The sequence below is a fragment of the Gorilla gorilla genome, chromosome 5 (assembly GCF_029281585.2).
Source record: "Gorilla gorilla gorilla isolate KB3781 chromosome 5, NHGRI_mGorGor1-v2.1_pri, whole genome shotgun sequence".
NCBI classification, from domain to species: domain Eukaryota; kingdom Metazoa; phylum Chordata; class Mammalia; order Primates; family Hominidae; genus Gorilla; species Gorilla gorilla.
Window position 1 is genome coordinate 116809349 of NC_073229.2, and position 13437 is coordinate 116822785.

Below are 13437 nucleotides of genomic sequence, written 5' to 3' on the forward strand. Positions count from 1 at the left end.
CCATCAAAAGGTGGGCAAAGGATATGAACGGACACTTCTCAAAAGAATACATTTATTCAGCCAACAGACACATGAAAAAATGCTCATCATCACTGGCCATCAGAGAAATGGAAATCAAAACCACAATGAGATACCATCTCACACCAGTTAGAATGGCGATCATTAAAAAGTCAGGAAACAACAGGTGCTGGAGAGGATGTGGAGAAATAGGAACACTTTTACACTGTTGGTGGGACTGTAAACTACTTCAAGCATTGTGGAAGACAGTGTGACGATTCCTCAAGGATCTAGAACTAGAAATACCATTTGACCCAGCCATCCCATTACTGGGTATATACCCAGAGGATTATAAATCATGCTGCTATAGACACATGCACATGTTATGTTTATTGCGGCACTGTTCACAATAGCAAAGACTTGGAACCAACCCAAATGTCCATCAATGACAGACTGGATTAAGAAAATGTGGCACATATACACATGGAGTACTATGCAGCCATAAAAAGGATGAGTTCATGTCCTTTGTAGGGACATGGAGGACACTTTGTCCTTTTTCTAACTTTTTGAATTATATGTTTAATATGTTTATTTTGGGCCTTTTTCATCTTTATTAATATAATTACATAAACTTACTGATTTTTCTATCATCATTGCTCTAGATACTGCATAGATTTTGATATATAAGTAAGAAGGGCATGATAGTTATGTTCTAGAAATTTTGTAAGCTAAGTTTGTACTTCTCCTTTGAACCAAAAAATGTTTAATGGAAAACTGTTTTTTAACTAACAGATGTAAGTATCTTTTTTATCTTGTTATTAATTTCTAGTTTTATTACATTACAATTAGACGTTTTTTGTATAATTTCCATATTACAGACCTTATTGAAGTTATCTTTATTTCGTGGGAGGCACATAGGAAATTAAATAGAATATATTTTTACAATATTTCGTGAGAATTTGAACGCAGTGTACCTATTATCTTTCTGTTGCGCAACAATGTATACATGTGTCTTCATAAAAAATCTTCCTTACTATGTTACTTAGGTCTTTTGAGTGCTCAATTACTTTTATATACCTGTTGTATCTTCTAAGATTGACAGTTATTTCAAAGTCCTATCTTATTTGTTTCTGTTTTTCCTAGCATCTCCATTGGCTTCAATGTTATCAAGATGGCCACTGTGTGAATATATTTATAAATCTTAATTTTTCATTGTGAAATGTAGCCCTTTGTGCATTATAAAGAATTCTTCACCTTATGTAACGTTCTTTATGTTGAATTCATTCTGATAGATACCAAGATCACAAGCCCTGGTTACATTTTGTCTCATTTTCAGGTGACCTTGGCTCATTTCTTCATTTTCAGGCTTTGAAATCACTTTTTAAATACATAATTGTATAAGGCATACAACTGAATTTGGATTTGACCCAATTTGAAGGCTTTTCTTTAGTAGGTTTGTTAGGCCAATTATATGTATTATATAATGCATCTGCTTGTCCTCAAGTTTTGTTATCTTTTGTTTTATCATGTGATATTTATTGTGGCTCTTTCACTTTTTTTTGTAGTTTGTTTTTGCTTAATGTTTGTTTTAATTTTGCTGTAAATGCATTTAGTTTTGTTTTAATTTCTTCTGGTAATTATGAGCGTTACTATTTTTATTTTAGTAGCTATTTTTATTCTAGTGTCCTTATAGAATGCTTTTTTCTTTACCTCTCTTCTTTACTTAGACCTCTATATGTTTTCTCAACTTTAAAGTCGTACTTTAATTTCCATATTTTATCCCAAAGACAATAAAATATCTAATGCTTTTTTCACTTTTGTCTCCTTCTTCTTTTCCTATGTTTTTAGTTGCAATATTTCTATTTTGTTAGCCTCTATAACAAATAAAATATTCTCCCACGTGTATATCCACATGTGTTTTAGTCTTAGGTTCTCAATTCAACATTATTTAATACTTATCACCAACTCTTTTGCTGCAGTTCCCTTAACTGTATCTTGGTTGGAGGAGGGTCATTCCTTATTGTGCTACTAGCTCTGCATATTTTGACATTTTGTTTGGGATATTTGTTGGATGAAAATCATATTATCGATTTGCTTTTATTTTTCTACTTCCCAGTAGCCCCTACTCTACCACTGGGTCTCAAATTTGTTTCTCGTATTGCCATCTAGGATTGAATCTTCCCTTCGGGGTAAATCCAAATTAATATTATTTATGTTATATTATTACTCAGATTCTGCTGCAGTCTTCTTCTGGTCAGTCCCTAAGAAGAAATGTTATTTTAAAGATTGTCTTTTTATTCTGTAAAATTCAGTCTTCCTTAACCTATAACACTCCTAACCTTAATATGAAAGTATCTGTTACAAAGACTTCCTTTCACCATAAAGTTTACAAAGACTTTAATTAACACAAGAAGAAAATAGAAAGCATTAAAACTGCAATCATTTAAATTCAAAGTTGTGTAAATATGGTTATTTTACAATATAAAATTTGATACTTTTAACAATAATTCATTTCCAAAGTACTCTCAGTGTTTCTGGCACCACCTGTTTACCTCAGGGAAGAAAAATCCACATTTTCTTTGTGTTTAAGTGGATACTACAATGATTTAAAGTGTGTCACAGGAGCCAGGCATGGTGGTAACAGCCTATAATCCTAGCTACTTGGGAGGCTGAGGTGGGAGAATTACTTAAACCAGGAGTTTGAGAACAGCCTGTGCAATATAGTGAGACCCTGTCTCTAAAAAAAAAAATAAAATAAAATAAAATGTGTGTCACAAAGACAACATTTTAATATCCCAACTTGTATTTACAAATGCTTTATGACCAAGTGTCTATTAAATAAATGTGAAGGGGAAAAAAACAAAACTCAATAAAAATAACTCTGATGGTAGTTTCTTTTGCTGTGCAGAAGCTCTTTAGTTTAATTAGATCCCATTTGTCAATTTCGGCTTTTGCTGCCATTGCTTTTGGTGTTTTAGACATGAAGTCCTTGCCCATGCTTATGTCCTGAATGGTAATGTCTAGGTTTTCTTCTAGGGTTTTTATGGTTTTAGGTCTAACATTTAAGTCTTTAATCCATCTTGAATTAATTTTTGTTTAAGGTGTAAGGAAGGGATCCAATTTCAGCTTTCTACATATGGCTAGCCAGTTTTCCCAGCACCATTAATTAAATAGGGAATCCTTTCCCCATTGCTTGTTTTTCTCAGGTTTGTCAAAGATCAGATAGTTGTAGATATGCAGCATTATTTCTGAGGGCTCTGTTCTGTTCCATTGATCTATATCTCTGTCTTGGTACCAGTACCATGCTGTTTTGGTTACTGTAGCCTTGTAGTATAGTTTGAAGTCAGGTAGCGTGATGTCTCCAGCTTTGTTCTTTTGGCTTAGGATTGACTTGGCGATGCAGGAAAAAGGCCACAAGAGGGGCTGCCACGGCCACTAACGGAGATGGCCCTGGTAGAGACCTTTGGGGGTCTGGGACCTCTGGACTCCCCATGCTCTAACTCCCACACTCTGCTATCATAAACTTAAACTTGAGGATTTTCTCTGTTTTTCACTCGCAATAAATTCAGAGCAAACAAAAGATGTGGAATCTGAGAGATTTATTCCACTAGTGTGCTAGGACCATTAAAAAGACAAGGGCGCCCCCTTCCGGCAGAGGCTGACCACTCCAGCAGAAACTGCGGACAGGCTTTCATCCCCCATGGAGCTACAGGCTTCCAGCAGCCTGGGGCCTCGTGGGTACTGAGCTGCGTGTGGGGGTCCAGGACCCGATGTCGCCTGCCATTCGGCCAGGGCATCGGCAGATGTATTGGTCCAGTCCCCAAGAGACCCAGGAAGAAGGCAAGGAGGTTCGGTACGAGCGATCTCGAATGGAAGAAGAAGGCAGTCCGTCTGCGGGAGCCAGGCCCCAGCGCCATCCGCCTTCTGTCCATGTCTTCTTTAGTAATACATTTATCTTCCTCGCCATAACAATTCGCGGTGTGGACGACCCCCTCCCCTGCCACTTTTTTTCGGATTTACTTGTATGGAACCTGTGCAAAAAATATTTAATTTCGTTTTGTATTAAACCCTTTCATTGGGAATCCCTTTCCAATTTTAGTCTCCCACCTATCCCCGGACGACTACATTGAAATCTCTCTTATTTGTGTTTAAATCACAACAAAATCTACAAACCTATATTTGCCTGCAGCTATTTACTTTTAAATAAGGGCTATGTTAAGCTACAGGAGGAAATGTTTGGCTTACCATTCGGACAAATGTGTGAAGACAACTACAAAATGGGAGAAAATTTTCGCAACCTACTCATCTGACAAAGGGCTAATATCCAGAATCTACAATGAACTCAATCAAATTTACAGGAAAAAAACAAACAACCCCATCAAAAAGTGGGCAAAGGACATGAACAGACACTTCTGAAAAGAAGACATTTATGCAGCCAAAAAACACATGAAAAAATGCTCACCATCACTGGCCATCAGAGAAATGTAAATCAAAACCACAATGAGATACTATCTCACACCAGTTAGAATGGCGATCATTAAAAAGTCAGGAAACAACAGGTGCTGGACAGGACGTGGAGAAATAGGAACACTTTTACACTGTTGGTGGGACTGTAAACTAGTTCAACCATTGTGGAAGTCAGTGTGGCGATTCCTCAGGGATCTAGAACTAGAAATACCATCTGACCCAGCCATCCCATTACTGGGTATATACCCAAAGGACTATAAATCATGCTGCTATAAAGACACATGCACACATATGTTTACTGCGGCACTATTCACAATAGCAAAGACTTGGAACCAACCCAAATGTCCAAAAATGATAGACTGGATTAAGAAAATGTGGCACATATACACCATGGAATACTATGCAAACATAAAAAAGGATGAGTTCATGTCCTTTGTAGGGACATGGGTGAAGCTGGAAATCATCATTCTCAGCAAACTATCACAAGGACAAAAAACCAAACACCACATGTTCTCACTCATAGGTGGGAATTGAACAATGAGAACACATGAACACAGGAAGGGGAACATCACACTATGGGGACTGTTGTGGGGTGGGGGGAGGGAGGAGGGATAGCATTAGGAGATATACCTAATGCTAAATGACGAGTTAATGGGTGCAGCACACCAGCATGGCACATGTATACATATGTAACTAACCTGCACATTGTGCACATGTACCCTAAAATTAAAAGTATAATAATAAAATAAAAAAAAGGAATGACATCAAAAAAAACACTCAATACTTAATATAAATATGAATCAGAATAATTTCGGTTCCTTAAGTTTTCAAGTTTTTGCTCAGTTTTCCTTGACACTCATTGAGAGGTTAAGCTTTGTGTCTCCATCTAAATCTTGAATTGTAATCCCCAGATGTTTAGGAAGAGACCTGGTCGGAGTGACTGGATAATGGCAGCAGTTTCTCCCATGCTGTTCTCGTGATAGTGAGTGAGTTCTTGAAAGACATATAGTTTTCTGTTTGGCAAGTTCCTCCTTTGCTCACTTTTTCTTCCTTGCACCATGTGAGAAAGTCCAAGCTTGCTTCCCCTTCACCTTCCGCCATGATTGTAAGTTTCCTCAGGCTTTGGGTCAATTACTCTTCCCTTTAATAAATTACCCAGTCTTGGGTATTTCTTTATAGCAGTGTGAAAACAAACTGAAACATTCATTATTATTTTTGAGTACTTAAAAATAATCATGTTTACTAGGAAATCTCTAGATAGCAATAATGTTTTTGTAATCAGTGACGTGATGGAATGCTTTGTGATTCCTTTGAAATTTAGAAAAAACTAAAACCCATTTTTGTTCAAGTAGGCAGCTGAAACCACTTCTTGTGTCTTATAATTCACACTTCATTCTCTAACATGGATATTAAGAATATAGACATGTGTTAAGGAATGTGTTTTCTCTTTGGAAGCGTGAAGTGGGGAGAAAACAATCTGCGACCCAGTGGTAGACATCAATTTGCCTCAGATTTCTTTGGAATCAGAAAAGGTAAATTGAAAAAAAGCATGCATTATGTAAGTAAGTACAAAGTTGTCTATGTATATATGCACATAATAGCAAATAATATGAGACCTAGAAGTATTGCTGGAAATAATGATTTTAGAATAAATTCTTTTACATTATTTTTGAAAAGTAGTTTTATAAGCTAAATTTTCCTTCAATATTTTTCTTCCTAAAATTATAGTTATTATTTTAAAAATATAGTCTTTGTACTTTGGGAGGCCAAGGCAGTTGGATCATGAGGTCAAGAGATTGAGATCATCCTGGCTAACACGGTGAAACCCCGTCTCTACTAAAAATACAAAAAAGTTAGCTGGGCATGGTGACGCACGCCTGTATTCCCAGCTACTCAGGAGGCTGAGGCAGGAGAATTGCTTGAACCCACGAGGCGGAGGTTGCAGTGAGCCGAGATCGCATCACTGCACTCCAGCCTGGGTGACAGAGCAAGACTCCGTCTCAAAAAAAAAAAAAAGAAAAAGAAAAGAAAAAAGAAAAAAATTACATATATAGTCTTTGTAATAACTAACAGATATTAAGATAAATTAATTATACCAATGAACACAACAAGATTACTTCAGCAGCACAGAGGAATGATGACTTACTAGAAAAATGTCTGTTTCATTTCATATGCAGGGATTATTTTCCAGGGTCAGAAAACCATGTAAGCAAAATGTTTACAAAGGTCTTTTCAATATCATTGTCTCTTCTGCACTCTCTCCCCTTCAAACTTAACAAATGAAACATGCAACATAAATATAGTGCTAGGAAATATACATATGTCTAATTTTTGTTTTAACTTTGTAAAAGTAATGGCCAGAAGACCGAATCCTGATAACCAAGTTAATGATGTATCGTAGTACAGGTAATGTCGTTCTAAGAACATGCTGCATGCAGAAGTGTGACTCATGAACCAAGCACTTGACTTTGATCTTTAATCAACCTCTGCCATGCTGCAAGGCCGTAGGTCCACTGCCAACTCCTCCATATCTCAGTTACATCATCTCGTTTTTGTAATAATAAATTCCTTGGATATTTCTATATATCGTGGTAAATTTCAAGTGGAATGGCTGTTCTGAAAGCAATTTAAAAATTTAAGGCACCCCACAGATACTCAATCATGTTTGTAGAGTCCTTTGTTTTCTTATGCAGTAGGAACTAATAGATAATATTATTCAACCCCAGGGTGTCTTTATAGATTTTGTTCCCTCAGTTCTTAGATACAAAGAAATACTTGAAATAATGTTCACCTCAAATTAATAATAGTTATCCCTGGATAGTGGAATTGTAGATTTCTTTTTGTTCTTTCCTTCGTATTTACTGTACAGTTAGTATTTTTCATGAAGCATAAATTACTTTCACATATAATTACTTTTTTCTGACATTAAACTTGAGCACAATTAAAATACAAAGAAAAAAATACATATTGTAGTATCTGTGAGAAATTTTAATCACTATAAAATACTTCTCTATATCAAAAAGTTGAATGTCCCAATGGACAATTCACGTGAAGGATATATGAATGATCGTAATAAATATAAAATGTTGCTTTTCTATAATCAAATAAATGCAAACATGTAAAATTAGGTTTGTCATTGTAAAACTGTTGAAATCCAAAGTCAAAATGAAGATCTCAGATTGGGGGCAGTGCACGTTAACTGCAAATTAGTAACAACAGTAGGAGTGACAGCTGGCTTTTCAACATAAACAATGAAAGCCATAAATTAACAAGCTGATTCTAAAACTCATGGAAATGCAAAGAAGCAACAATTATAAAGGCAATTTTGAACATGGAGAAAAAAACTGGAAGATTTATGCTCCCAGGTATTAAGACCAATTTTAAAGATCCATTAGTTAAGACAGTGTGATACTCGTGCAAGGAGAGCAAAATAGGCTATTAAATAAAATTTATGGGATGCCATTGTTTTGGACTAAGCTCCTGCACTAGGCTCCAGCAAAACAGATCTAATCAAAATGGAGTTACTTATTCTAAGGTTCCATGTCACCAAATTAAAACAAAGTTGTTTATCTGACCTTCTGAGAAATGGAAAGTGAAATGATATCCAAACACAGGAACAAGACAGTTTTATCCAGAGTGACGAGGAAGTCCCTTCTGCTTTAACCTTTACAAAGAAAGTAACCAGAAGTAGCCTGATGTTAACTAACCTGTTTGTTTGTTTGTTTGTTTACACATTTTTCTGGTTCCCGCTCAAGCTACCTTATAAAAGCTAGCTCTTCTGCCGGATCTTCAGTGGGATGATGCCTGATTCATGAATCACAATAAAAGCTAATTTAATCTTTAAACTCAATTTGTTATAATTTTATTTTTTAAAAAGTCTAATGAAAGAGATAAAACAGAAACAGATCCATCTTTACAATAACTTAAGTTTCTTATTTTATATTTAAAATGTGAGGCTGTAATGCAGTGGGTAAAGGATGGAATACTCTATAAATTGCGCTAGATCAATTTTATTCATTATAATATGTTGACTAAGACTCTCTCCTTTGACTAAAAAAAAGGACTCAGACTCCTTCAGCTTCTCTACTTGACTAGGACCATACTCAGTCTTGCCTCTCCAACCTTTTATAATTCATTTCGAGGAAGAATCCAGCTAAATCAGTTTAGTGAAAATCCACCCTTAGTATCTGACCACTGTATATATTATCACCTTGGCCTGCCTTAAGCAAGAATTCTGTTGAGTCAGTCTAGCAAGAATTACCCTTAAACCCGATGTTTCTTGTTAGTAAAATTTCCGTCACTTACCCCACCCTATTCCTTTGCTATACATCCCCACTTGTTCCTGCTGGAGTCAGAGTTGAGTCCAAACTCTCCCCTTCACCGACAGACCTAATTGCCTCACTGCTATGACCCCTACAGTTATCACCATACCACCCCAAACCCTTCAATAGAGTCCTACTTACTGCCTTTAACGAGTGTAATGAATAACTTTCCTATAACAATACTTTTATACGTCGAAAAACCTTTCTAGCCTACCCCACACAATACATAAAAATAAATCGCATATGGATTACATCTAATGTGAACAGTATAACAATGAAAAAAACATAAAAATACCTTCACTGAAAGTAAGTAAAGATTTCTTAAGAAGGACATAATAGTACTAACAACAAAGATAAAATAAGAATAGTTGTCTAAAGTTAAGGACTTTTTTCTATTTCTTAAATGACATCAGTAAGAAAATAAAGAGCAAGCAATAAACTAGAGCAGAGTATTTTCAATATATTTATCTAACATAGGATTCATGTCCAGGACATACACAACTTTCATATAAATCAATTTTTAAATGGCAGGCAATTCAGTACAGAAATGAGGAAAAAGACTTGGATAGATGCTTCATACAATAGAATATCCAAATAACCAGTATACATATTAAAAAGAAGTTGAACTTTATTAGCTATAAGGACATCCACATTAAAACCATAATGAGATACCACTACATACTGACTGGGTTTGGGACATACTACCCCCATATCTGACATAGTAGAATCTGAGAAACCAGCAGAAGCAGGAAAGTCATTCTCACCTTCCATTGCCCTTCTTCCCTGCAACAGGTTAAAAAGCCTTCATTCCAGAGATACTCTCCCTATACCTGGAAAAAAAAAATCTTAAGCCTCAAAGGCACAAAGATATCAAAAACAATCTGAAGAAACAGCACTTTCTAAGTGTGCCCCAACCCCTGGTTTATCACTATTATTAGATCATATCCCCTTTGTGCAATCACACTTCCCCTCAATTATCCACTTTATCCGACTCAGCACAGAAGTACATAGACTTTGTCGTATCTTAGAGTCTTCATTTCTGAAGGTTCCCCTGTCATGTAAAACTTATGTTAAGGAAATTTATATGCTTTTCTCTTGTTAATCTATCTTTCATTATAGGTACCTCAGCCAAGAACCTTGTGATGACTGAAGAAATATTTTCTTCCCACTATGATATCCACCAGAATGTCTACAATGAAAGCAACAGACAATACTAAGTGTTGACAAGGATGTGGAACAAGTGAAATACTCATACACTATATGTAGAGCTTGGATAAACTGCTAGGCATTGTCTAGCTTACAGGAACATACATGTGCTCTATCACCCATCAATTTTACTGTGACATGTATACTAGCAGAATTATATACACATATTTACCAAGTGGCAAATATGGGAATATTCATAGTATCAAATTCATAATAGCAAAATTTAGAAACAACATAAATATTCATTAATAGTAAAGTAGATAGATAAATTGTATTATTGGTATGCAGCACAATTCACCAAGTGGCAAATATGGGAATATTCATAGTATCAAATTCATAATAGCAAAATTTAGAAACAACATAAATATTCATTAATAGTAAAGTAGATAGATAAATTGTATTATTGGTATGCAGCACAATTCTTTTCTTATTTTTTTTATTATTATACTTTAAGTTCTAGGGTACATGTGCTCAACGTGCAGGTTTGTTACATATGTATACATGTGCCATGATGGTGTGCTGCACCCATTAACTCCTCATTTACATTAGATATATCTCCTAATGCTATCCCCCTCCCCCCACCCCACAACAGGCCCTGGTGTGTGATGTTCCCCATCCTGTGACCATGTGTTCTCATTGTTCAATTCCCACCTATGAGTGAGAACATGCGTTGTTTGGTTTTCTGTCCTTGCGATAGTTTGCTGAGAATGATGGTTTCCAGCTTCCCCCATGTCCCTAAAAAGGACATGAACTCATCCTTTTTAATGTTTGCATAGTATTCCATGGTGTATATGTGCCACGTTTTCTTAATCCAGTCTATCATTGATGGACATTTGGGTTGGTTCCAGGTCTTTGCTATTATGAATAGTGCCACAATAAACATACGTGTGCATGTGTCTTTACAGCAGCATGATTTATAATCCTTGGGGTATATACCGAGTAATGGGATGGTTGGGTCAAATGGTATTTCTAGTTCTAGATCCTTGAGGAATCGCCACACTGTCTTCCACAATGGTTGAACTAGTTTACAGTCCCACCAACAGAGTAAAAGTGCTCCTGTTTCCCACATCCTCTCCACCACCTGTTGTTTCCTGACTTTTTAATGATCGCCATTCTAACTGGTATGAGATGGTATCTCATTGTGGTGGGCAGTAATGATGAGCATTTTTTCATGTGTCTGTTGGCTGCATAAATGTCTTCTTTTCAGAAGTGTCTGTTCATATCCTTTGCCCACTTTGTGATGGGGTTGTTTGATTTTTTCTTGTAAATTTGTTTGAGTTCTTTGTAGATTCTGGATATTAGCCCTTCGTCAGATGGGTAGGTTGTAAAAATTTTCTCCCATTCTGTAGGTTGCCTCTTCACTCTGATGGTAGTTTCTTTTGCTGTGCAGAAGCTCTTTAGTTTAATTAGATCCCATTTGCCAATTTTGGCTTTTGTTGCCGTTGCTTTTAGTGTTTTAGACATGAAGTCTTTGCCCATGCCTATGTCCTGAATGGTATTTCCTAGGTATTCTTGTAGGGATTTTATGGATTTAGGTCGAACATTTAAGTCTTTAATGCATCTTGAATTAGTTTTGGTATAAGGTGTAAAGAAGGGATCCAGTTTCAGCTTTCTACATATGGCTAGTCAGTTTTCCCAGCACCATTTGTTAAATAGGGAATCCTTTCCCCATTTCTTGCTTTTGTCAGGTTTGTCAAAGATCAGATGGTTGTAGATGTGTGGTATTATTTCTGAGGGCTCTGTTCTGTTCCATTTGTCTATACCTCTGTTTTGGTACCAGTAACATGCTGTTTTGGTTACTGTAGTCTTGTAGTATAGTTGAAGTCAGGTAGCATGATGCCTCCCGCTTTGTTCTTTTAGCTTAGGATTGACTTGGCAATGCGGGCTCTTTTTTGGTTCCATATGAACTTTAAAGTAGTTTTTTCCAATTCTGTGAAGAAAGTCATTGGTAGCTTGATGGGGATGGCATTGAATCTATAAATTACCTTGGGCAGTATGGCCATTTTCATAATATTGATTCTTCCTATCCATGAGCATGGAATGTTCTTACATTTGTTTGTGTCTTTTATTTCACTGAGCAGTGGTTTGTAGTTCTCCTTGAAGAGGTCCTTCACATCCCTTGTAAGTTGGATTCCTAGGTATTCTATTCTCTTTGAAGCAATTGCAAAAGGAAGTTCACTCATGATTTGGCTCTCTGTTTGTCTATTATTGGTGTATAGGAATGCTTGTGATTTTTGCACATTGATTTTGTATCCTAAGACTTTGCTGAAGTTGCTTATCAGCTTAAGGAGAATTTGGGCTGAGGTAGTGGGGTTTTCTAAATATACAATCATATCATCTGTAAATAGGTACTATTTGACTTCCTCTTTTCTTAATTGAATACCATTTATTTCTTTCTCCTGCCTGATTGCCCTGGCCAGAACTTCCAACACTATGTTGAATAGGAGTGGTGAGAGACGGCATCCCTATCTTGTGCCAGTTTTCAAAGGGAATGCTTCCAGTTTTTGCCTATTCAGTATGATATTTGCTGTGGGTTTATCATAAATAGCGCTTATTATTTTGAGATATGTCCCATCAATACCAAATTTATTGAGAGTTTTTAGCATGAAGGGCTGTTGAATTTTGTCGAAGGACTTTTCTGCATCTATTGAAATAATCATGTGGTTTTTGTCTTTGGTTCTGTATATATGCTGGATTATGTTTATAGATTTGGGTATGTTGAACCAGTCTTGCATGCCAGGGATGAAGCCCACTTATCATGATGGATAAGCTTTTTGATGTGCTGCTGAATTTGGTTTACCAGTATTTTATTGAGGATTTTTGCATCAATGTTCATCAGGGATATTGGTCTAAAATTCTCTTTTTTAGTTGTGTCTCTGCCAGGCTTTGGTATGAGGATGATGCTGGCCTCAGAAAACGAGTTGGGGAGGATTCTCTCTTTTTCTATTGATTGGAATATTTTCAGAAGGAATGGTACCAGCTCCTCTTTGTACCTCTGGTAGAATTTGGCTGTGAATCCGTCCGGTACTGGACTTTTTTTAGTTGGTATGCTATTAATTATTGCCTCAATTTCAAAGCCTGTTATTGGTCTATTCAGGGATTCAACTTCTTCCTGGTTTCATCTTGGGAGCATGTATGTGTCGAGGAATTTATCCATTTCTTCTAGATTTTCTAGTTTATTTGCACAGAGGTGTTTATAATATTCTCTGATGGTAGGTTGTATCTCTGTGGGATCAGTGGTGATATCCCCTTTATCTTTTTTTATTGTGTCTATTTGATTCTTCTATCTTTTCTTCTTTATTAGTCTTGCTAGCGGTCTATCAATTTTGTTGATCTTTTCAAAAAACCAGCTCCTGGATTCACTGATTTTTTGAAGGGCTTTTTGTGTCTCTATCTCCTGCAGTTCTGCTCTGATCTTAGTTATTTCCTGCCTTCTGCTAGCTTT

At 36.2% G+C, this 13437-nt stretch overlaps 2 protein-coding genes across 2 annotated transcripts in view; both read right to left on the reverse strand.

Annotated features, from left to right (window-relative positions):
* Positions 1 to 13437, reverse strand: part of LOC134758706 (uncharacterized) — a 346019-nt gene that overhangs the window by 260212 nt on the left and 72370 nt on the right. The window lies entirely within an intron of this gene.
* LOC109027182 (putative protein PRAC2) lies at positions 3597 to 3929 on the reverse strand. The gene has a single exon (XM_019028831.2). The coding sequence runs from the start codon at positions 3927 to 3929 to the stop codon at positions 3597 to 3599; it is 333 nt and encodes a 110-aa protein (XP_018884376.2).